The sequence below is a fragment of the Ptychodera flava genome, chromosome 9 (genome assembly GCF_041260155.1).
Source record: "Ptychodera flava strain L36383 chromosome 9, AS_Pfla_20210202, whole genome shotgun sequence".
NCBI lineage: Eukaryota > Metazoa > Hemichordata > Enteropneusta > Ptychoderidae > Ptychodera > Ptychodera flava.
This window is the reverse complement of record NC_091936.1, coordinates 41,766,209-41,790,302: the sequence shown is the minus strand read 5'-3', so window position 1 is coordinate 41,790,302 and position 24,094 is coordinate 41,766,209. Positions and strand designations below refer to the sequence as shown.

Below are 24,094 nucleotides of genomic sequence, written 5' to 3'. Positions count from 1 at the left end.
CAGTGTAAATTTGACACAGATAAATGGATACGTGTCTAGCAACCCTGCTTTACCAATAAATATTTATTGAAAGTTGCTTCAAGTACATACTGATGGTGACAGATCCTCAAAAACAAAAATAACAAGTACTACATAAAAATATTCGTTCAATACATGACAAGTAGGCTTTGAAAATCCCTGCATGGCTGTCTTCAAAGCAACAGTGTCTTTATTCTGAAACCTTGTCATGTGTGACACAATTGTCTTGTCACATACAGATACAATTTATACAACATATAAGTGTATTTGTTTTTTTACCATTAACAAGCAAAGCTTGATGTAACTTCAACAAACCATAAATAAGGTATATTTGCCTTACTTGGTGGTTTGCTGAGCTACTTACGTAATTCACTGCCAAAAGCAATCTGGAATTTACAGTTAGTCATTACCTTAGACAGAAAGATCCGTCACTCGAGGACGTAAAGAGCGCCCTCAAGTGACAGATTTTTCAGTCGAACATTAACTGAGCAAATATACAAATACACTGCTGAACTCTTTGATGGCTCATGCTGGGATGTACAAACTCAACAAAAAGCTAAAGCCTTTTCTATTTTCGAGCATTTCTGTAACATTCACGGCCCCATTATTCTATATTGATGTTATTAAATATTTTTTGCCATCAGCTTGCTCCAACAATACAGCAACAAAAATGCCACTTACCTCTGTAAGTAGAACATCTCTGCTATGGAAAACTGTGGACCAAAACCATGTATTGACACCAACCTGTAAATAGTTGTGATAGATATCTTTAACACATTGCATGCTCACACAAAAAAAGAGAAACGAAATAACAGACGGTTATATGATAAATCTTTTCATTCTCTGTGACATTTTAAGTAAATTTGATGACTGTTGCCATTGTAGCAGTGCAGCCACTTGCTGCTTTCAGTGTTTATCACCTTTTCCTACATTAAATTTTCAAATTCACATGTATGTGAAAAAGATCATTGAGTACTAATATGGGCTCATTTCACTGCAACTGATGAGAATTATCTGCACGGCACAGAACCGAGATAGTATGAAATATTTTGCTATTATTGAAACAAACAACTATCCCATGAGCAGCTTAACATTATACTTGCCGGCTGAATAAACTGGCAATGTATAAATAGTTGATTTGATTTTGGTTTTAATAAGGACAGACAAGGTAAAAATTTTGGGCCCTAGAGAACAAATAATACTTTGTACACAAATCATACTATTTGATATTTAATCCTTTGAATGCTGAAGTCAATTTTTGTCTACTTCATGAAATATAAGCCAGCCAGTTTTTTTTCAGATCCTGACAACTGTTTCCAGATTTTTCCCAACTTTTGATGAAATTAGTAGTCCATGAAAAGTGATGTCAATGTGGTCCAAAATTATCAAAAAAATTACAGAAAAATTCATGTTGCACAACAATTACAGCACTCAAAGGGTTAATTCATTACACCTGCTTGCACAAATACATTTGTACTTTGGCCAGATACATATGAATCATTTCGGCAACTTCCCACTACACTGTACTACAATAAGACTTAAATCTCATTTTCAATCTTTGTTTTACATTGGATCACTTAGCTCCTGGGCTGCATACATCTGTTGGCTGCCTGAATTCATCCTCATCAAAATTATCGCAGAGTATAAGCTACCAATTGTATTTACTCACCGCTGCAAAGGCATGCCAAATCCAGTACATCGGGGCGTCACTTGGTAGCCTTCTCCTGTACTCTATGATTCCAATGATATGCATCAGTCCATTCAGAAAGGAAAACAAAACTGAAGCAGGTTCTTGCACACCAAGAATCCTAATGAAAGGCCACTAAAAGAAAACAATCCATATGAAAAATTTAGATCACTGCAGCTGCAGATATCCAAGTATTAAAGTGGCAAGAGACATTAAAAGACTTGCCTTCATAACAAAGATATTGTTGTTACACAAATATAATATGTCACGGAATCTAACTACAAGCTGTACCAATATACATTAGTGTAAAAAGACATATTTTTGCAGATTTGTGGAGACAAATGCCAATGTCACATCCATAAATTGATGCATTATTTAAATACATTTATTTTGCTATATTTATAAGCTATACTTAATCACAAATCTACAATCAGAATCAACCCTATTGTGTTAATTCTGGAGGTCAAAGAAATACGTTTTTTACTCTTTCATTTGGTATTTAAAACTGGCACTATAAATTGTGATGACAAACATGCTGGTGTTTAAGAAACGATGTAAAAAATTATGGAAAAAGCCAAACCTTTCCATGAAATTGAGGAACTCTGACATTTCTATTGGAGAAGAGCTCAACAGTTGCCCACATACATCCATAGCTACACTCCTCTGGACAATCCCATCCCATAAGTTTCATGTACAGAGGTTGCCTGCTGTTGAAGTTGTCCAGGCTACCATTGGTGCAATTGTCCAGGCTACAGTTGTGCTTGCAGCGATTGTAGTAAACAGAACGGTCACCAATGGAGGCAGAGGCAGTGGGTAGACTGCTCAGGAGAATTAGTGCCAAGAGGCAGAACTTAAGAACATTGCCACTGCTGTTGAAATCCATTTTCGCTTGTTCATAACTTTGACCATGGTCTTGCAGACCACACCTGAAATGAAATGAAAGGATGAGTTGTGTCAAAATATCACTCACCAAACATTACCTAATGCACATTGAGGGAAAAACCTCCACGAACAAACAATGCTGTATGGAAAGTACAGTAATAAAATAATTGACAAGTGTGTAATTGAAGTAAATATCATACTGCCGTTGACTGTATCCAGTTCACAGTTTTCTTCTAAAATGTCCAAACTTTACCACAGACCAATAGAATGGCACAACAAAATACTTGTGAAATTTTAATGCAACTGTATACTTTTAGACCTTTCTCCATCAAACTCGGGTATGCCCCATTGTTTTCAATTGTATTATCAAACAATATTTCATAAAATGGGATGTACAATATTGATATACGTAACTGAGGATGGTACAACAATATTGATGAAGTGGTGTCACGTTCTTTAAGGTGAGGGATTCTAAAGTTCATGCACAGTAATGTCTCCATTACCATGGTTTGTACTTTTTAATGGAAATATGGTTTTACTAGTAAATCCACTTGAAAGAGCACATCATTCAGTAATGTTATGCTATCAAGTGAGACATACCTACATCTTTCATTTCATTTTGATACCTTGATAAGTGCCACAGGTGCCTGGAATTGCCAGTGAGTATGCTTAATCTCTACGTACTCCTCTCTATGTATACTACACTGGCACCAGGCACCTGTGAGCAGGGCACTGGCATAGCCCGGCCCTGCAGGCTATAAGATGAGACAGAACAACAGCATTTTGCAGACAAAAAGTTTTTCATACTGTCGTGATAAAGTGTTTTACAACTTCATACATTGGAATCAATACTCTTTGGTCGTTTGGTATGCGATATTGATTGATAAAACATATTTGAATTGTTGAAATTGTTGAAATGTAAAAATTTGATGCCCTTGAATTGTTAAAAAAGCCATTCCATATTGCAACAGGTGCAAACCATATTGTTCCCATTTACATCTTATCCAGCAAATTTCTAGTAAAAATAGTTAGTTTAGGAAAATTACAGGGTATTTTCAGGCGCTTGTTGCATGGTTTTTTTTTTTTTGGTTTTTTTTTTGAATTTAAATTATTATGACCCCATTAATATTGTCATAAACATCAGTGGTACATTTATCTGATCTCGTGGTCATGATACCGCGTACAACGAAAAAGTGCAAGACATTCGGTCCCAGCTGTCTCTGTAGAGCAACACGTAAGTATCCGCCTATACTTACGGATTTGAATGAATTCTGAAAATAACTGAATTGACACATGTACAATGTCCTACCTGCACAACACAAACGTAACACAAACAACACACCCTTGACAATAAGAAGGCTAGATACAGTTCCATATTTGCACTGAGAATGTGCGACGTCTTGTTGTTATGTGACCAGCTCCGCCTTGTAACGCAGCACATTTCACATTTCATGAGGCTGTGCACGTAATTCAATTACGCCGTTGGCATGGGTACGTTTGAAGCTGTCATTTCAGTAACGTAGGCAACAGATGAGGATGGAAGTGAATGAAAACGGTTATCGGAATCGTCATCGACCTCAGACAATGTGAAACATCTGCATTCAATCAATGAAAGTGCTTGACATCTCACCTCGTTTGTCCTGTTCTTTCGGATGTCACCTGTCTCTTCCTGCTTCGCGCTGAAACAATCGAAAACCCTTTCCGCCTACGACCTTTCAACTCATTAGGGTCAAACTTATAATATATATGCTGGGATTGGTCCATTCTATGAGACGACGAGAAATTGGACCAATCATGACAATGCTCTCTCCCAGGCTGTAACAAATTTAGTGCGCAAGCGCACGATGTAACAACTGCAAATATTGCGCTAATAATACCGCGACGAAAGTAGGAAGGAAATCTTGTTGTAATATAGAGCGAAAAAAGTGTACAAATGTGTGAACTTTGATAAAAATGGCAGAGGTGTCTGATCAGGCTGAACCAGTCCTACATGTCATTGTGGTTGGATTTCACCATAAACGTGGCTGCCAGGTAAATATACAACGATGATATTCCAGAGATGCGATTTTCACTCGGTTGTTTTGCTTGTGGATGATCTCATATAACCGGTACAGATATATTTTTCTCTTCCATTATAATATATACAGCGATGAGATTTAATCTGCTATAATGCATAGGTCTTTCAACATATTGATCACCATCTATTTCATAAAACTGACCTGGAATATTTGTTATTTGTTTAATCTGATACCCTGCACTTTACAGCCACAATAAACACAAAGCCACAATTAAATTATTAAGCCAAAGCCAAAATATTCATGAACATGATTGCTGTGAAAGGTAGCATGGAGGTGAAAAAAGAGGCAGCTACTTGTACATTTGTTGGCATCTTTATCACCTGCCGATAGAAAAGTATCGTAATTCATAATCTGAGTAATAAATCCATACATTTTGTGAATGTTGGGAATGGCTTTAACGATAGACCAGCCTTTAAAGGGGCAGGTCATTTATCACTGCTTTATCATTTAAAAGCAAACTGGCCTACATGATAAAAAAAAATTCAAAGGAAAACAATCAGCTAACTCCATGTAAACACTCAATATCAACAACAACTAATGCTAGAACCACGGCTTGAGAACTGCCCCTTTGACTTTACTCCTTACTTAGACTCCATAACATGACACTCAGCTCTACATTGTGGTGAAAATTACCTTTTATCATTGAACTTATTGTTGTCCTATCTCCTGTTTTCATGTACTCTTTGTTTTCTATCTCAAAAAACAACAGTGTTAATCTAACTGAAACGTTCTGCTGTTTAGCTCCATGTCCATCAAGCAAAACAGTGTCAGTAAAGTATACTATCTATACACTCCGAAAAGAAATCTCCAACATGTAATTGTTTACAAGCATATTGGGCCTGGTGTAGTTTTTTGTTATTCATAGAATTAGCAATTGAGATAGTTCATGGAAAACTTCAATGTTGAAAAAAGATTCAACAGTGCATATTTCATATGCATTTTTATATTGGACAAATGCAAATCAAAACTTATATTTGGGGATGAGTGAAAAGATCACAAGGAGCAAAAGGTCAAGTTTTCTTAGTTCAGCCTGCGTTTCATATTCAGAGTGTTCAATGTTCATTGTTCATCAGCGTTAATGTATTTCTCATGGTAATTGACTTCATGTGAAAAAGGAAACTCAAAACAGGAAACTATTGGCAAATACAAGCAATACATTAAAAGGTGTTAATCATAGTGCAAATTGTAAAGTTCATGACCTTTTTTGTGCAAGAGTTATCAACATAGACTAGCTGCCAACATAACAACTGAATTTGGACAAAAGAATATATGCTGTGGCATGAATTTACTATACAGGTGATAATTCTGTGTTACAGTTGTGAAGCTTCTGACACTGTCCAAAGTTTCTTGGTTATATTTTCTATGATTTGGGTCGTGATCATGAACATTGTAGGAATATCTATCATAAATCATCAGTTTCCAGTGTCAGCAGTATTCAAGTGTTACAGATGAGTTTGTTGAACATTATAAAAGGCTTATTTTTGCAGAAGATGACTATGGCAGAAATATGTAGTACTTTTTAGGAATGATTTGTATTTTTGGAGTTTCCATGATTTCTTGCAAAAACTCAGAAAAGAAAAAATAATCGTAGCTCAATATTCTAGTACTTGTTGCTTTATATGGTAGGTGAATAGAAATTCATTGTAACTTTACCCATTTCTTCCCTTTGGTGAGACATTGAGAATGAGATGTGAAACTGACTGGAATAGATTTTGTCTGGGAAATCATGCTAAAATTTTGTTTTAACACCACCGTATAACCACATGTCCCTATACAGAGGTGTAACTTTGCTATATGGTTAGCTGTACTGTAGGGTTAGGTGAGCCAGGTCAGGGTTTTCTATATCTTAACTTGATGCAGATACGCCAATTATTATGGCAGATGTTACTGTACAATCAAACCTATCTCAAAGTGCACTATTTTATCATCTCATCAATTATTAATATATTCATCATTTACATAGCTTACTTTCTTGAAAGATACCTGGCATATGTATTTCTTAATCAAGTTGCCAGCAATAAAAACGTGATGTTGATTGTTTATGAACTATTTCTGAAATGCCAAGTTGAATGTTCAATATCTGCAGAGTTGTATGTCAGTGCAGCATTGTGTTGTAGGAATTCATCTCCATAGGGACAGAATTTTTTCATTGTTTGTTTTCAGGTTTACTAATTTGTTGAACAAACAAAACCCCTTCTTGAATTATTATTGTTCATATCTCTTTCCCTTCCCAGGTGGATTTTTCCTATCCTCCTTTGATTGAGGGACAAGCTCTGGATAGTCATGAAGTTCCAACTCAGTGGAAATATCTACCTTTCCTTGCTTTACCTGACGGAGCACACAATTTCACAGAAGGTATGGCATAATGTTCACATATTGCTCACCATCTAAACTTCACACAAGGAATATAATGGCTTTTCTATATAACATGATAGCAAACACATGGATGTTACATTATTCTGAAGAGGCTAGCTACCCAGGCCTTCCTGACATTTGAAATGAATAGTTATAAGTAACCATAAAAATTCCTTTGGATAGTCACTTAAACAAGAGAAACATGCGTCAGCAAGATTGTGAGGAATTTTGAAACGTGCACTGCTATAGATAGATATCACACCGTACACTTCTGGTTTACACTTGACTGAACACATTCTCAATCTGATTTCACCAATCAGTGTGATCGTTTCACTTCATTTTTCTAAAATGTTTTTCAGAAAAATACTGTTGAACAGAATAGCTTCACTAAACTACAGCTGTACATGCATATTTTTTGGATTTATCTGTTGTTTTTTGTTTCATTGCTGACCTTGGCTTTCATGTCAGGTTCAGCTTGCAATATCAGGTCAAGTTGCTCTAAACCAGCAAAGCATAACATGGCCCAGTGTCATGTTTTACTAACTACATATAGTGAACTTCCATATGCACACTTGATCTTTGAAAACCCCCTAAAAAACCAAAAACAAACGTTTTCACTACATGTCTTGCTGATACATACATAGACGCTTTGATTTTCTTTAAGTTGAACTGATAGCTATAACATTAATAATGTCACAACTGTGTCTGTCAGAGAATCTTGTGGGTATCATGTATCTCTGCTGATTGTAATTTGAAATGACCTATGTTGCAAGTGAAAATTAAAGTAATCTGTGATGCAAGTGAAACATGGATCTGAATGCTTAGTAAGAGATACAGAAGTGTTTTGTAAGATACACAGATGTTTCACACTCTGTTATATTCATTGAATTATTTTTATGTGACCTTCAATACTTTAATAACATACTATATAGCAGTGGAGTTGCATTCGTGGAGGGTAAATTGTCCATTGTGAGGGACAGCCACAAGAAGGTACTGCAACTCCAACCACATGCCAGTCTTTTTCATGAGTTTTCAGAGGTTCCAAATATCTGCCTTTTCAGTTTAGTGATGTTTATTAGACAAACAAAATCGTATCTTAGTGGTGTAAAAATGTAAACATGGATGAACATTCTGCTTGTAAAACTTAAAGCCCCAGTGCTGCTAACTTTTGATGATAATTTCACCATTTTTATTTTGAATGTGAACCATAATTCCTTGTTCTTCTCCCCAAAGAATGTTGATATACACAGTATCCAGCTTGTCAACTCAGCCCTTATGGTTGTAAACTGCATTGTTATTGTTGAAAAGTGACTTCTGGTCCGGACTAGAATTCCAATGTAAACAATAACCAAGCATTTTACACATATAGACGCTAAGTTGACAAGCTAAATACTGTAGTGGGTGTTTCAACATTCTTTAGGGAGTAGAATAAGAAGTTGCAATTGATTTATAAAATAAAAATAATGAAAAAAACCATCAAAAGTTAGCAGCACTGGGGCTTTAAGTTATGCTTTCGATATCAATTCAGTTGTCTTCTGTTTTCCTCTCCCATGAAAACAAGTTCTCAAAGGGAATTGTCACCTTTGCATTCATTGTATATGAATGAATGGAATACTATTATGCCTGCTTTTCATGCACAGTGACGTAAATCAAAATAAAAATGCAGAAGTTACTGTGCATACTGGAATTATTACTTCCTTAATGAGAGATTATTGGAAAGTAATTGAATATTCCTGATTTTATGCTCATACACAAGTATTATTGCAGTGTAACCTCAACAAATCAAAAGAGATAGTCCATTATTTGTGTTGTTTGAATTTTTATGAAGGAAAGATTTTATTTTATTTTAGTTTGATTAGCCTCGAATCTGTCCAGTTAATTGAAAGCACCAATAGCAGTGTTTTTTGCATTTTTTTGATAAGATGGTTCAAAATCAAATGCAACTTGCAGCAGCAGTTTGAGTGCCAGTGTCTGTGACACATGCAAATATAGGCATCAATTTACATTCAAAAACAGGCATTTTTTGTTTTCCTGAGCTAGGCCATTTAAAGAAAATTCTTTGTTTGCAGTCTTTGGATTTTTGAAAATCTTACTAGCCAGCCAGGAAAAAACAAACACAGACAAAAAACAAGTTTAGCTCAATTTTTATTTTGTTTCCTTTGGAATAATAATATTTTTATTCGTAATAGCGTTAACATTCTATATTTTTTTCTTAATTTTTTCTGAAAACCTACCAGCATGTGGATGGCAAACAAAGAATTTTATTGAAAGCGCCTTACTTAAATGCTGCATATTTACACAAAGTTGCACAGTATTGCAGAACAGGGGATTATGTAGATCGACTACAGTTTCTTTGGCAAAATATCATCAACAAGATAACCTTTCCTAAATAACACTGGACAGGGTCTGTCAAACCAAACAACCATGGCCTTGTTATCTCTACAGAAAGTGTGTTCACATCGATGGTTTGTAAGGGCAACTGAATGTTGGTTTTGTAGTTACCTGTACACACAATGGTTCTCTACGCATGCTCAATTCTGTTTGTTATTTCAGTGACGGATAATATAAAAATGTTGGAAATTCAAAGTTTTCATGTGTGTTTTTTAACTAGCCACCAAATACTAGAATATTAAGACTTATAACAATTTGATTTGTAAATGTGTCACAGAACAGGGATTTAGTTTCATGATTAATGACTGGACCCATAATGTAAGGATTAAGTGGAAAAAAAATGTTGGTTGTTACAAAAATGATAATCCTATCTCACGACACCAACCACTAAAATCCATAGAAATTGGCAGTTAACAATAATATTATCTAATTTGACTTCTTGTGTTGTCCAGTGGTCTGAGAAATTGATTGTCATGAACAAGAAGGATTAATTTTAACACTGTTTAAATTTGGGAAAGGTTTACCATAATGACAAATTAACCAAACTTTTTTACCATAAATCATAAATTTGAATATTGTGCTATCTGTCATACAGCTATGACTTTTGTGCAGACCTTATCATAAATGTAATGTTAGAACATTTATTTTACAATGTAACATTTATTTGTCATCCATTTATTTGAGAATTTGTCTCACTTCAGTAGCTATTTACCCAGACTATTTGCTGCCTTGATATTTTCAGATACTGTCTATTTCCACATTCCTGATCAACATGACCCAAATCAGACAATATATGGAGTATCCTGTTTCCGGCAGATCGAATCAAAGGTAACCACATTTCGGTGTCAGTGATATCAATACAATAAGGTGATCACAGGTGTAATTCACAAAATTTTCATCAAAATTTCATGACAAAATGCAGCCTTTTTATTGTCAAGTGACAGTAGATATTCAATTACATAGGTTTTATGTATTTTGTTTAAGTTTTTCACCATCAAATTTTAATGTTTCAACCTTTGGTGTATTCTATGCCTATTTTGTTATAAGAAAGTGACTGATTTGTTTGCCCAGTATTTAAATTTAAAGGCATTCTGTGACAGCTTAACATTCCCAACAGACAATTTTCACGTGAAGAGGGAAAACTTTTTCATTGACAGCAAATAGTTGATAAATGACTGAATATCTGATCATTTTTCTGCCATATTTATGTTTTATTCCATCTGTTTGATCAGGATCTGATAAACAGAAGTGCCGATATGACAAGAGGGACAGTGTTGAAGAGTGTTTGTGTTCTCAGTAAATTGGTAAGATTTTTTTTTTGCCATAATTATCACAAACTAATCAAGACCTTGGATAATTTTGTATTACTTGTCAACTCTCAGCAGTTATCTAGCTAGACAGTTCTAGCTACTAATAATATTAACTGACCAAAGCAATGTCAAAATATGTAATGTCAGTGTTTCATCTAGGATGCTACACCAGGGGGGACTGGTCCCCCTCTGCAGGAATTTTTGAGGGGGATTTTAAAATTTTGGGGGGGATTTAACTAAAACATATAATCACGGCTTTACACGTAAGTTTTAATGTTGCAATGATGTCACTTGTGATACACATACTACAAGCCATAAATCACTTGCTTACACAATCCAAGCTGCTGGCTGCAAACACCATCCTATATAAGATGTTTTCAAAAGTCAACAAATTTGAGTATCTCTGTTGTGAATGTATGTAGAGCTTAGAAGAGTGGCGGATGGCTCATTAATATTCGTAAGCATTAATATTCCTGGAAAAATTGTAGCGTAATTTGTATGCTACAATATTCTGTATGTTTGTTAACAGCTAGCCATTTCCACTGTACATGAACCTTCAAAGGATTTTTTTCATTTTTAACTGAACTATGTGTACTTACACAAAGAAAGAAAAAATCTTTAGTAGTTATAAAGGAATGCTTTCCTATCTTCTGAAAAAATAATACATATTTGTTTGTCACGTTTTTACTGTGCTTATATCATCCCTAACCACAGCAGAGTTTGGATCAAGATTGCCCTATACAAACCAGTTAGCTGTATTTTTCTAGTGACCTAGCTGGTCTTGTAGTCTTGTGCGCAGACTCAGTAGAGTTAAAACGAACAACTTAGGAGGTCTCTGTCTGCCGTGTTTTGAATGTGGAGTTTCTCGATGTCAGATTCGCTCCAATTGCTTTTTGTCAGTCATTTTACAGTGGGAAAATAACAAACAGAAATGTTGGTTGTCATCAACAGTTAACTTTAGGGTTTATTTGCCCGAAAAATAAGTCAATGTTTGTTCACTGAATTCAAAAACCGGGCCCATTGACACTACAGCTTGCATGCAATTCCGTCAGTGCCAATGCCATTCACTGAACTGAAAACGTTTCTGTAACAGTAAAGTCCAATTTCCGAGTCAATTTTTGCTACCAGAATTATTTTCATAGTGTTACGGACATTCATACTATGCTCAAAAACTTCAGTTTGTCTCCTGTTCTCGATCGTACAAAGATAATGAGACAAGGGCAATGAACTTTTGTGAACGTAACTCTCAATGGGCTGACATGCTTTCATATGCAAAATCAGCTACGGAAAGTACAAAAAGTATCAAAATCGAACTAAAATTAGTTCCTTTCATGTAAATGTTCTTGCTACACTATACAATGCCTGTTGCCAAAGTATTAACAGGTGCTGATAATGGGTCAAAAGCATCGAAGTGTGATACCCATGATATTTGATATGCCATTCCAGCCAGCTCAGTGCAGTGCGCGATGGGTCGCCCCTTCTACGTACACTTGGCGGCGCGCAGCACACCAAAGAGGGGGAATCGCGCAATCGCGCAGCCTAGATGAAACACTGAATGTCATTCAGTATTGAATTGTATCTGTAATCAGTTGTTACTTTATGTCATGTATCAAAAATATCAATGTCAGATCTGTGAATCTTGTCGTAATAATAATAAACGTTCATGCACCTTCTTTAAATGTCATACTATCCATTTATCAGAATGGACGTTCATTGATCTTCTGTGAATTTGTCATGATGAACTTTCGTCATAATGGACATTTGTGGATCTGTGAATATTGTCATAATGGACATTCATGGATCTGTGAATATTATAATGGATGTTTGTCATACTGGACATTCATGGATGTGTGAATATTATCAAAATAGATGTTCTTGGATCTTCTGTGAATATTTTTGTCATGGATGTTCATTGCTCTACTGTGAATATTGTCATAATGTATGTTCATGGATCTTCTCTTCATACATTACAGCCTCTCTATGGCCTCTTTCAAGCCAAACTTCAGCTGATAACCTATGCGTACTTCAAGGAAAGAGACTTTTCAAAGACTGAAATACTCAAGGTTAGTCAAGTTCTTTAAATGCCTTCGTCACATTCGGCGTAAATAGAACTTCAATGATGTGACACTCAAAGAGGGATATTCTTGATAGTATTTAATAAAAAGTTAATTATTTCACCAGCATTCAAAATTTGATGGAAGACAAAGGTAAATTTGAATTACATATTTCCATGCAGAGAGCAATACATGAAGGTGCACCATACTGAGGATTTTGTATAATTGTACATTTTCATTTACAGCTCTGTTAGCATTAACTTTAAGTGTATTTTCTTGTAAATTTGGTCTGTTCATAATATGGTGACTTTTGGTTTAACACCAAACTTCTGTCAAAATGCCAATACAATCTTTACGTGTTGTGTATCCAATCTTACAGTTAATAATGAGTTTCAGTCTGAACAGAAATTCATTTGTCAACAATAACATTGCATATTGCATAGGACATAATGCATTCTCAAGGGCTATTACTGTGTATTTCAACTTGCTTCAAGAGAGTAAAAGAAGAAAATGTACTTGTTTTCTGGGACAAAAACTAAAAATCTTGTCAAAAAATTACAGTTCCAGTCCCTTCAACAAGGAAATGAAAGGCATGCTTCAATTCTTTAACCCTTTTCCTGCCAAGTCCATACTTCACCACCAGGTAAAGATGGTTAAAATTAATGAAACACAACGTATTCCATATGATGTATTTAACATAATACTGTACATTTGAAGGCTGTTGAAAACAATACTGTAAAGTTGATTTTTTTTGGACAAAAGATGCTATAACATACCAAGCCAAGTGGGTGAAAATACGTCATTTTTTTGGCTCAATACCGCTTTTTACTGACTTTGCTGATGGGGAAGTGATACAGTTATTACTGTCTGGCAGGAAAAGGGTTAATAGAATGCAAAAGCACATCAATGTTTTAAAGATGATGATTTGGTATGTGATACTGCAGAATTACATTTAACGATGAACTGTAGAACAATCAGCTAGAGGGAGTTTTCCATTTGACTCAGGGGAAAGGATGGACATGTTGTATATTGATAATGTCTTCTTTGCAGGAACTCTTTGAAAGTTTAAGTGTTTCAATAAGTGGAAGTCTGACAGGGGAACCAAGCCAGCTGTACCTGGGATTGTCTGTGAGGGATCTTATTATGCGATTTAAACACAAGGTAAGAATCACTGTAGAAACTGAAAGGAAGACATATTCACTGAATGTTGGATGACCTTGAAACTGATGCACTTTAATTTTCAGTGTTTTTCTGTTTCGGTGAACATTTGTAAAAATTTTCATTAAGTGCAATGGTATGACAGAAAATTTGTCTGTGCATTTCTAAACAGCACTTTTTTCTGTAAATATTCAGATGCATCATGGGAGAGTTTAGAGCAGGCTTATCTCAGATAGTTGTTATTAAAACACCATGTCAGTGACATTTTGACTTTCATGTCCAAATGTGTGCATTTATCCAGTCAGTACAGTGATTAATCATCTCAGTATAATAGTCAAAATGGAAAGACACATGCTCCAATTCAATAATATTCGTCAGCTCTTTTTTATGTTTTTCTGATACACTCTACATAAATCTAGTATCTTGATATTTTGAACAAGACAATGATGAAAATTGAAAAACAAACAACACACTTGCACATGTGTCTGCCTTTTGTACATTTGCCAGATGTCAGCTGTTGCATAATAAAGATTATAGAATATTTCTGTAAATTTTATTTGCAGATTGTGATGCTGTTTCAAACTGCTCATGTTGGAAAGACGAGTTCTGATATTTGGAGCACCAGTGAAAACACTGTGTGGTACAATACTGTCCTTTGTCTCACTGTTTCCAGGTAAGGTACACAGAATTTAGCATGTCTTGTGACATTTCTATCCAAAAATTCAAATATTTTTGTGTAATTTTCCTGACCCATGCTTGTCTGTTTTTAACATCGAAGGCTGTAATCTCTTTTTTCCCCCCATGAATGTTCAGTTGCACTTTACAGATGCTAGGTTGGTTGTTGAAAAGGGGTAAAATATCCAGACATATTAAAAAATAAAGACTTCTCTTGCCAGACACCAAAATACTCAAAAAAGATTTTACGTGTGTGATCACTAGTGCCTGGCATATGGTAATGTAACTACAGCCCAAGTTTTGTTATTGTGACAACAACGTATAGATAGTTTTGATGAGAAAATAAAATTTATTTCAATGGTGGAATACAATAGCACCAGTACCCCCCTGTCTTCCAAAAATAACCTTATCAATTTTTGGTTTCAAGTTGCAGCAGTGATTCTGGTTGGTTGTATAGCGTTATTTGACATTTATGCTTTTGCCTAAAAAAAGAGAGATAGCTGTGTATTTAAAATGCTGCCGTCCCGGTTTTCTTATTTTGAAGTCCGCTCATCCTATGGAAAGCACAGAAATATACCAACATCTTGGGTTGAAAGGGTTAAAAAATTTGTGCAGATCAAATGATGACCACATGATGGTCACATGCCAGTAACTGTGACTGGAAAGATTTTATTATATATTTTTCTAGCCATTGGTACCGAAACTTGAATATATCCGTACTACATTTCATGTGAAATGTTATCAAACTTTTTGGCAAAACCAGATGATGGGTCAGTTCAATTGATATGCACCTAATCTACATCCAAGGGTATTGTATTTTTAAATGACAGGATGTTAAACTTTAAAGCCACAGTTTAATCCGGAGCACAGCTGCAGACTCAATTAAATTACTGTCATACCTTCACAAACATTTATGCTATTGTTTTCTTGTATTGTTTGCAGCATTACGAATAATGCCGTGAAAAGTATTTCATGTTTGAATTTTAGTAATCTGAGATTACAGTAGTGACAGCTTCCTTTATACTTTCTAGAAACTGTTGTCGGCAGAGAAAGTAGGTGTTTTATTTTTGGCATACATTTATGCCCTCTAAGATTGACCAGGATTTAAAGTGTATTCCGGTATTATTGAGATTATCAGTGTAACGCAGTCATAGAGAAAAGTAGTTCTAATGTTTAAATGGAAAATGTAGGTTGGTATTCAACCTTGTGCCATCAATAGCAAATAATTTTCATGTGAAATTATGTAATCCAGCATCAAAGACAGGTTACTTTGTGATTGTGAAACACAAATGCAGTACCTATTGGAAGATGAAAATAATTTTGATTTTAAAGCCATGTACTTATAAGGCAGTACTCAAAACATTTTCCTCGTTGGATGTGGTCTTGTTTGTCTTGTCTGACTTTGCCATGTTTGTTGATTTTTATAAGGTACATGACATGGACCAAGTAAATTAAAATAGACAATTATGATGTACAGCAGATTGTATTTTACCATTTCTAAAATTGTACAAATGTCAAATTGTAAAGTCTGGACAAAAATCATATAATGCGTGTTAGAAAAAGGAGTATTACATACGTATGCTTTGTACACAAACCTCATCGCTATTCTTTGCAACACAGTTCATATCTTACTGACTGCCTGGAGGCTATGGCTCTGAAAATGTGAGATTATGAAAGTTGCATATAATAGACGTCTGCCTGCACCATTATATTCATACCATATATATTTATATGAGTCATACCTTGACAACCTTGCCACTAAGTTCTCTGTGGTAAAGTTGAACTCATACATGAGGTTGACAGGCAGGAAGGGTACAGGATGAATCATTTAAATTTGAATTGAATTTTAATATTTCATCTGTACAAATCAAAGAAAGGTCCAATGAACTGATGAAGCCAAATAATCAGTTAAATACAACAAGTTATTTGAATCTACTGGTCCTAGATGGTATGGTTGGACTTCTGAGCAGAGAAATGGAAATGGAATGGTTGAGCAGTATCAGTATATTGTACAGTGAAATTTATCAATATATTCATATAGCCCTTGTATTGCTTTTCTTCCCAGAAATGATTGAGATGGGTCTTTCAGAGTGCACCAGCTATGACAGGGGAAGGCCGATCACAACAGACTTAGAACTGACTCAGTTTGGAATAGAAACGGAGGATTACCTGGATGTCAAGATATCAGACATCCCTGACTACTCCAAGGGACAGACCAGAACAGACCAGCATGGGGGGAGCCCTGTAGGGGAAGACACCAAGAAAGTAGAGAGGAATCCAATGCTTGGCAGAGTGACAAGTAATGATTGTGCAAAAATGGGTATGAACAATGTCGCCCTGAAAAAGACAATTCAGGGTGGCGCCAAAAATGAAATTGCAACACATAACGATAGGAATTTACAAATAAATATGAATGCGGAATCACATGTTGCAACTCAAAGCAGCGGACGACGGACTTCGGATGATGATCTGCTGGACATGATTGATAGAGAATTGTGCAATGAAACGGACAAACCAGGAGTTAACGTGGAAGACATGGAAGAGACAAGGACAGATGCTAATGTGCGGCATGTCAGTCACAATGCAGAGGACGGCCTTTCAAACAGCAATGAGGCAGAGGCAGATGAGGAATATACAATTATCAACAGTCCCAGATTACCCAACTATCAAATGGATAACTTTGGATTTCCACTGGCATTATTTACAAAGGTAATATCATAGAAATCATATTTCCCATTCAAAAATAACATCAAAATAACACAGATCTGTCATCAAGAATGTCAAACCAGCCATTATGAAATTGTCTTCAAGATGTAAAATTTTTTTCAGTCTATCAATTGAAGACACTGTGTTTGTACTTTTAATGCCGTTTAAAGAATACTGCAGAATAATTACCGTTTCTATTTTGTTTGCTTTACTGTTTATTTTAAATTACCTCAGGGCTCAGTTTGCCATCCCTATATTTCTCTTCAACAACATGATCTTCTGCAAGACATCAATGTAAGAAGCTTTCTCATTGGTGCAACCAACTGCCTCTATAAACAGAAGAAACATTTACTTGATATAATTATCGATGTAAGTATGAATTTTCTCTACCTGGTCATCCCTAATTTACAAATGGTATGTGCCATCTGACTGTACTAAGAACACAGAAAATACCACTTTCCTAGGGAAGTGCCGGGATAATTCCATGAAATCTCACAGCGTCATCACTACTCTCAGAATGATATCTGTCAATAACCTTGTCACTGTTGCCATGACATTGACAAAGCTACAGGCTTATATCCATCAAACAATATTCCCATGAACAAACAAAGTACACATGATGATTCTTTGGTTCAATTTTCTTCACAGAAGTAATCTATTTGTCTCTATATTTTTTACCAAGGGTAAAGATTAAAGATTGATTATACAGTTGTACTTGATTTCATCGAGAATTTGCCAATCTTGAATGAAGCCTGTTATTTACCCAATTTACCATCATTAATTACAAACAGTATTTTTAGGCCAGGAGTTTGAATTGTGTCATTATTTGGAGTGCTTAAATTTGACTCGTCTTCAGGTAAATGGGAATGGATGGGATCACTTATTGCCTTATTCGACTCAAAGTAGTTTTTTGAAATTCATAATACAGGCGACCAGTTTGGTGACGTTTTGTTTGAATAGCCGTCTGATTGCTTTGTTTCTCTTTCAGCTGGAAGACAACAAAATCCAAATCCAAGACAATGAACTACGGAAACAACTTAACCTGAGCACGGCAGACTTGAGGTTTGCTGATGTCCTTGTGAGAAATGTTCTCAATGAGAAAGAAAACACCTTTCTAGACCCTACAGGTTAGTTTTATCACCTAAATCAAATAAAAGTGATTAGGTTTATGAGCTCAATGACACTATTGGAGTTGCTTGATCCATCACTACTATCGAGGGAGTACTGTTCTTGAGTATGGATTTCTTGTCTGCAATGTGGGATTAGGGTGACATTTTCTGTATAATTTTTAGCTACTATAGACTATAGTCTATAGAAGCTATTTGGATGGGTATCCGTCCGGTGTCCATCATCAGTCTGTATGTATGTATGTATGTATGTATGTATGTATGTATGTATGTCCGTTTGAGAGGCGTCTGTCCACTCAAATATCTTGAGAACCGCAGTACTTACTGATTTGATATTTGTTGTGTAGATGAAAAGTATGATTTTGAGAACCTATTTTTTCAATTTTTTGATATTGTTGAAAATATGCAAATTAGCGCCAAAAAAGGCGTTTTTGGTAAAAAAATCTTCTTCTTCATAACCGCTGGTCAGACAGCTTTGTTATTTGGTATACAGGTCTCTAGGGATAATCCAAGGTAGATTTGTTCAAATTGTGATGAAGTATGCAAATCTGTATTTTTAAGGAATTTTTTTGTTATTTTTGGTCAAAACTTTATTTCATCAAAACCGCTCGTCTGACAGCTTTGATATTTGGTATACAGATTCCTACAGATGAACTTAATATGATATATTGAATATATGACGAAATCTGCAATTTTGTATTTTTGGTGCAATTTTGCCTTTTGGGTCAAAAAATGTTTTTCTCAAAAACTACTTGTCTGATGCCTTTGATATTTAGTATACAGGTTCCTAGGGGTTGTCTCAGTGTGATATATCGAAATTTGATGAAATTTTCAATTTTTGTATTTTTGGGTCAATTTTTGCTATTTTTAGTCCCCACGGACACCGTCCGGGGGACTTATAGGTTTGGTCGTGTCCGTGCGTGTGTGCGTCCGTGTGTGTGTGCGTCCGTGCGTCCGTCCGTCCGTTCACGCAGATATCTCAGAGATGCAAGGAGCGATTTCATTCAAACTTGGTACAAGAATTACTTCATATGTCATACAGATGCACGTCAATTTGTTTTGTGATACGATCCAATATGGCCGCCAGGCAGCCATTTTATTACGATTTTTTCGTGTACAGAGCCATAACTCAGACACGTTTCAACCGCTTTTATTCAAAGTTGGTACAAGGACATTGACCAATGTCATAGATGTGCACGTCAATTTGTTTTGTGATACGATCCAATATGGCCGCCAGGCAGCCATTTTCTAACGATTTTTTCATGTACAGAGCCGTAACTCAGACATGTTTCAACCGATTTTATTCAAAGTTGGTACAAGGACATTGACCAATGTCATAGATGTGCACGTCAATTTGTTTTGTGATACGATCCAATATGGCCGCCAGGCGGCCATTTTCTAACGATTTTTTCATGTACAGAGCCGTAACTCAGACACGTTTCAACCGATTTTATTCAAAGTTGGTACAAGGACATTGACCAATGTCATAGATGTGCACGTCAATTGTTTTGTGATACGATCAAATATGGCCGCCAGGCGGCTATTTTCTAACTATTTTTTCATGTACAGAGCCATAACTCGGACATATTTCAACCGATTTTATTCAAAGTTGGTACAAGGACATTGACCAATGTCATAGATATGCACGTCAATTTGTTTTGTGATATGATCCAATATGGCCGCCAGGCGGCCATTTTGTAACGATTTTTTCATGTACAGAGCCATAAGTCAGGCATATCTCAACCGATTTTATTCAAAGTTGGTACAAGGACATTGAACAATGTCATAGATATGCACGTCAATTTGTTTTGTGATACAATCCAATATGGCCGCCAGGCAGCCATTTTCTAACGATTTTTTCATGTACAGAGCCATAAGTCAGTCATATCTCAACCGATTTTATTCAAAGTTGGTACAAGGACATTGACTTATGTCATACATATGTACGTCAATTTGTTTCATGATATGATCCAATATGGCTGCATGGCAGCCATATTGGTTACAATTTTTTTGTGTCCTTAGCCAAAACTTGGGCACGTCTCAACTGATTTTATTCACCGATTTTATTTAAACTTAGTACAGGGACATCGACCTATGTCATGCATGTGTACATTGATTTGTTTTGTGATACAATCCAATATGGCCGCCGTGTGGCCATTTTTTCCGATTTTTTCATGTCCGGAACCATAACTCAGACATGTATCAAGCAAATTTATTCAAAGTTGGTACAAGGACATTGACTTATTTATACATATGTATGTCGATTGGTTTCACGAGATGGTCCAATATGGCCACATGGTAGCAATTTTGTTATGGTTGTTTCATGTCGAGAGCCATAACTCTGGCAAGTCTCAACTGATCTTATTCAAAGTTGGTACATGTAAATTGACTTATGTCGTACATATACTTGTTGATTTTTTAAACAGTAAGATCAAATATCGCTGCATGGCGGTGAATTTGTTACAATTTTCTTATGTACAGAGCCATAACTCAGACATATTGCCACCAGTATCATTCAAAGTTGGTACAAGGACATTGACCTATTTCATACATATGCTCCTCAATTTGTTTCACGTCATGTAGCAGTAACATGTCAATTATTGAAGTTTCGTAAATAGGCTGATATGTCAAGAAATACTGCATCAAATTCATGAAACTTTGTACAGATGTTAAGCTCACATTGCTTTAACATTGAAAAAGACATTTATCAGTGTCATTTTAATTAATTTGTAATTGCATAAGTAATGAACTTTCCTAATTAGGGTGATATAGCCACAAATTAATACAACGTCAAATGTGATGAAACTTGATACAGATGTTGATCTCATAGTGTTGTAAATACTGCATCAAACTTTATGAAATATGGTACAAGTGATAATCTGTTAAGTGTTAGGATTGTATGCAAAAATGTTTTGCAACATCCTGTTGATTAATTCCTAGTGGACTCATTTTATGAACTTTAGGATGGTGGCCTACTTTGGTTTTATGTTTTCATCACCATAGAACTCATTCTTGGCCATTGAGTGCCATCTGTATCAAAGTATTTTATCACAGACCTAATTAATGAAGAGGACTCTATCCTCTCTGAGGACATGTAATCAAAGTACCCATTAACAAGTGGGGACTGTGTCATCAACGATGACTTGTTGGTCAAAAATTTATTTCATCAAAAGCCGCTCGTCTGACAGCTTTGATATTTGGTATACAGGTTCCTAGGCTTTATCTTAATGTAATATATTAAAATTATGATGAAATCATCAAGTTTGTATTTTTGCAGCTAATTTTGCCATTTTTGGTCAGGCCATCCTGAAATGAGCTATCAAAGATATCCACCTTCTTCATCAATACATGTGTCACAAAAAGTTATTCTCTACATAACACAGCAGAGCTCTGTCAACTGTTGGGTCGCTTGTTTTTTCAAAACCGCGGGTCAGACAGCTTTAATATTTTGTTTACAGGTCCCTAGGATGACCTTAGGGAGATAATTTCATACAGTCAGGAAATACCTAATTTTGTATCCATGTCTACAGTAGCTTCAGGGACTTTGACCCTATGTTTATTAATTCTTTTTTGTATGCAGGTTGGGAAGGTGGTGAAGAATGGCTTAGACGTCAGTTTAAACTCTACGTACAAGCACTACTTGCAACTGTGGAGTTTTCTGGTAAGTAGTTATGCAAATGTTTGCTTACTGTTATGATGTATGATTCTGTGGGAATTTTGTCCTCAATATCAATTGAGTCAACTGGGGAAAAACTCTTGAGAGTAATGATAACATTTGATGTGATCAGTTAGAAAGGACAGGGTAGGCAAGAATAGAAAATCATAGTGGAGAAAAATGTCCTACAAAAATTGAAATTCAAGTGTTCTTATCGTTTGTCACTATTTTTGGTCAGTGTGTACAGAAGTAGGTTAATTTGATGTTACATTTGTATAGTGGCATTTTAGTGTTGCCAAGAATACCTGTCATCCTTTTTCTTTGGAAATCATCTGTTGAAAATGTTGTATAAAAGGTTGATACAGAGTTTTGAAAACATTGAGAAGACATTGCTTTGTTTTTTGATCTGTATAGTGTTGAAAAAGATTGTCTTGGGGTTTGTTTCATTTTACGAGGCATTTTGATTTTTTTTACACAGATGATGAAGATGACCTCCATGATTTTAATGTGAACTTTGTCAAAGCCTGGAAAACCACACACAATTACAGAGTATGGAAAAATGTTGACCACTCTGCAATCACCAAAGAACATCAGAAGTGAGTTGCAATTATTTATTCCTCATAACCTATTAACCTCTACTTTTGTGTGAATAGGTTGACAATAACCACAGAGATGTCGGAGAACAGCCTTTTTATTTCATTGTGAACTTTGATGCATACCCTCATAAGGCCAGAATGAGAGACTCGCATAACGTGACAGTCATACCCTCTGGGTAAAATTGGACAAATCAATAAAGCATGACAGTTTCAAAAAAGATGTTGTCAGAATAGTTGTCAAGTTCACAGGAAATAATTCTGAAAAGACTATTTGTATTACAGATACAACTTCAAGGTTTGCAGATGCACAGCTCTGCAATGTCATTATAGGCACTGTATACACACACACTTTCCTCTTGCACATGTCAATTGTTTGTGTGTATATATTCCCTCCCTGAAATTCAGAACACAAAAAACCCACACAGAAATAAACCTAAGTGTTTAACCCCAATAAATGGAGTACCCTGTATGTATGTTGTTTCAGGCATCCCTGTCATGGTAATCTCAGTGTGTCAGACATGAGGCTTAGGCTAAGAAGGTGAGACACCTATATCCATGAAATTTGAATTTCATCCTGTCCCATGACAAATGACAATATCTGTTGTTATCACTTAGAATATAATTTTCATATAATGCATGTACTAGTCCCCTTTTGTTGTAACAAGTTTAAACATTGTCATTGTCAGGCATTGTTTTCAGAAATATACAAGTAGTCATTCAGTGTTTTTTGTCTATTGTTCAAATATTAACATGATAATCAAGACCAGGAAGTGACTTTTGATAACCATCTTTATATTGTTTTCTATCATGGCATTGTACATATTATGTTACGCATAACTGGTCATTCAGAACTCCTATACCCATAGCACACTGTTTCATTCCAGCCCAATTGACAGGGAATACACTTGTGTGTATACCGCAGTTATGGAACAGGCGAAGTTGAAACTGCTATTTCCAAATAAAGTTTACAAGTATATTCCATCCTTGCTTCATACTGCTTCTGTGTTTTTACAAAAAATCTGAGTATTCTGTATCACGCTTTTTCACAGCACTGACCAGGGTAGGAAAATCAGCAATGCTGTGTCCAAGACAGGATCGGCAGTCGTGCAGACAGGACGCATATTCGGTGGTGCCCTGACGACTGCAAAGTCTGCCGTTTCCTCGACCGTCACTGCGTGGTTCTCAGGATTGATGGATGATGATAAGACTGACAGTGAAACAGAAGATTGAAAATGGATGAATTTTGAGAAAAAGGGGAGAAGACAGACTGGAAAAAAGAGAATTGTAATGTCAATACAGAGTAAAAGAAGAAAGATACTGTATCTCATCTGTAACCAGCTGTTGCTTGTTTACCATGAAACTGTGGTAGAACTCTGTTATTTTGAGTGATGTTGTCAGTTCT

General features: G+C 35.7%; 2 protein-coding genes across 2 annotated transcripts in view; one reads left to right on the top strand and one right to left on the bottom strand.

The window, feature by feature from the left end:
• The window catches only part of LOC139141047 (post-GPI attachment to proteins factor 3-like), a 33,965-nt gene extending 29,645 nt beyond the window's left edge, over nucleotides 1-4,320 (bottom strand). Inside the window, exons 1-4 of the mRNA XM_070710619.1 lie at nucleotides 4,218-4,320; nucleotides 2,286-2,631; nucleotides 1,688-1,840; nucleotides 700-762 (exon numbers count right to left, since the gene is read on the bottom strand). Coding sequence (XP_070566720.1) covers nucleotides 700-762; nucleotides 1,688-1,840; nucleotides 2,286-2,588 — 519 coding nt within the window. The 5' untranslated portion in view covers nucleotides 2,589-2,631; nucleotides 4,218-4,320. The remainder of the gene's footprint in view (nucleotides 1-699; nucleotides 763-1,687; nucleotides 1,841-2,285; nucleotides 2,632-4,217) is intronic.
• A 113-nt stretch (nucleotides 4,321-4,433) lies between these two features.
• Nucleotides 4,434-24,068, top strand: LOC139141045 (late secretory pathway protein AVL9 homolog). Its single transcript, XM_070710616.1, has 14 exons — nucleotides 4,434-4,618; nucleotides 6,900-7,020; nucleotides 10,154-10,239; nucleotides 10,644-10,715; nucleotides 12,695-12,784; nucleotides 13,826-13,944; nucleotides 14,506-14,606; nucleotides 16,674-17,317; nucleotides 17,549-17,683; nucleotides 18,303-18,441; nucleotides 22,022-22,102; nucleotides 22,575-22,692; nucleotides 23,177-23,230; nucleotides 23,742-24,068. The coding sequence occupies exons 1-14, from the start codon at nucleotides 4,541-4,543 to the stop codon at nucleotides 23,920-23,922; spliced, it is 2,019 nt and encodes a 672-aa protein (XP_070566717.1). The 5' UTR covers nucleotides 4,434-4,540; the 3' UTR covers nucleotides 23,923-24,068.
• The last annotated feature ends 26 nt before the right edge of the window (nucleotides 24,069-24,094 follow it).

Bases quoted from the DNA above. Each gene is read 5' to 3' on its own strand.
- LOC139141045 (XM_070710616.1), top strand. From the start codon at position 4,541: ATGGCAGAGGTGTCTGATCAGGCTGAACCAGTCCTACATGTCATTGTG. The intron at 13,945-14,505 runs CACTGTAGAAAC...CAGATTGTGATG, and splicing joins TTTAAACACAAGGTAAGAAT to CTGTTTCAAACTGCTCATGT. The intron at 14,607-16,673 runs GTAAGGTACACA...TTTTCTTCCCAG, and splicing joins CTTTGTCTCACTGTTTCCAG to AAATGATTGAGATGGGTCTT.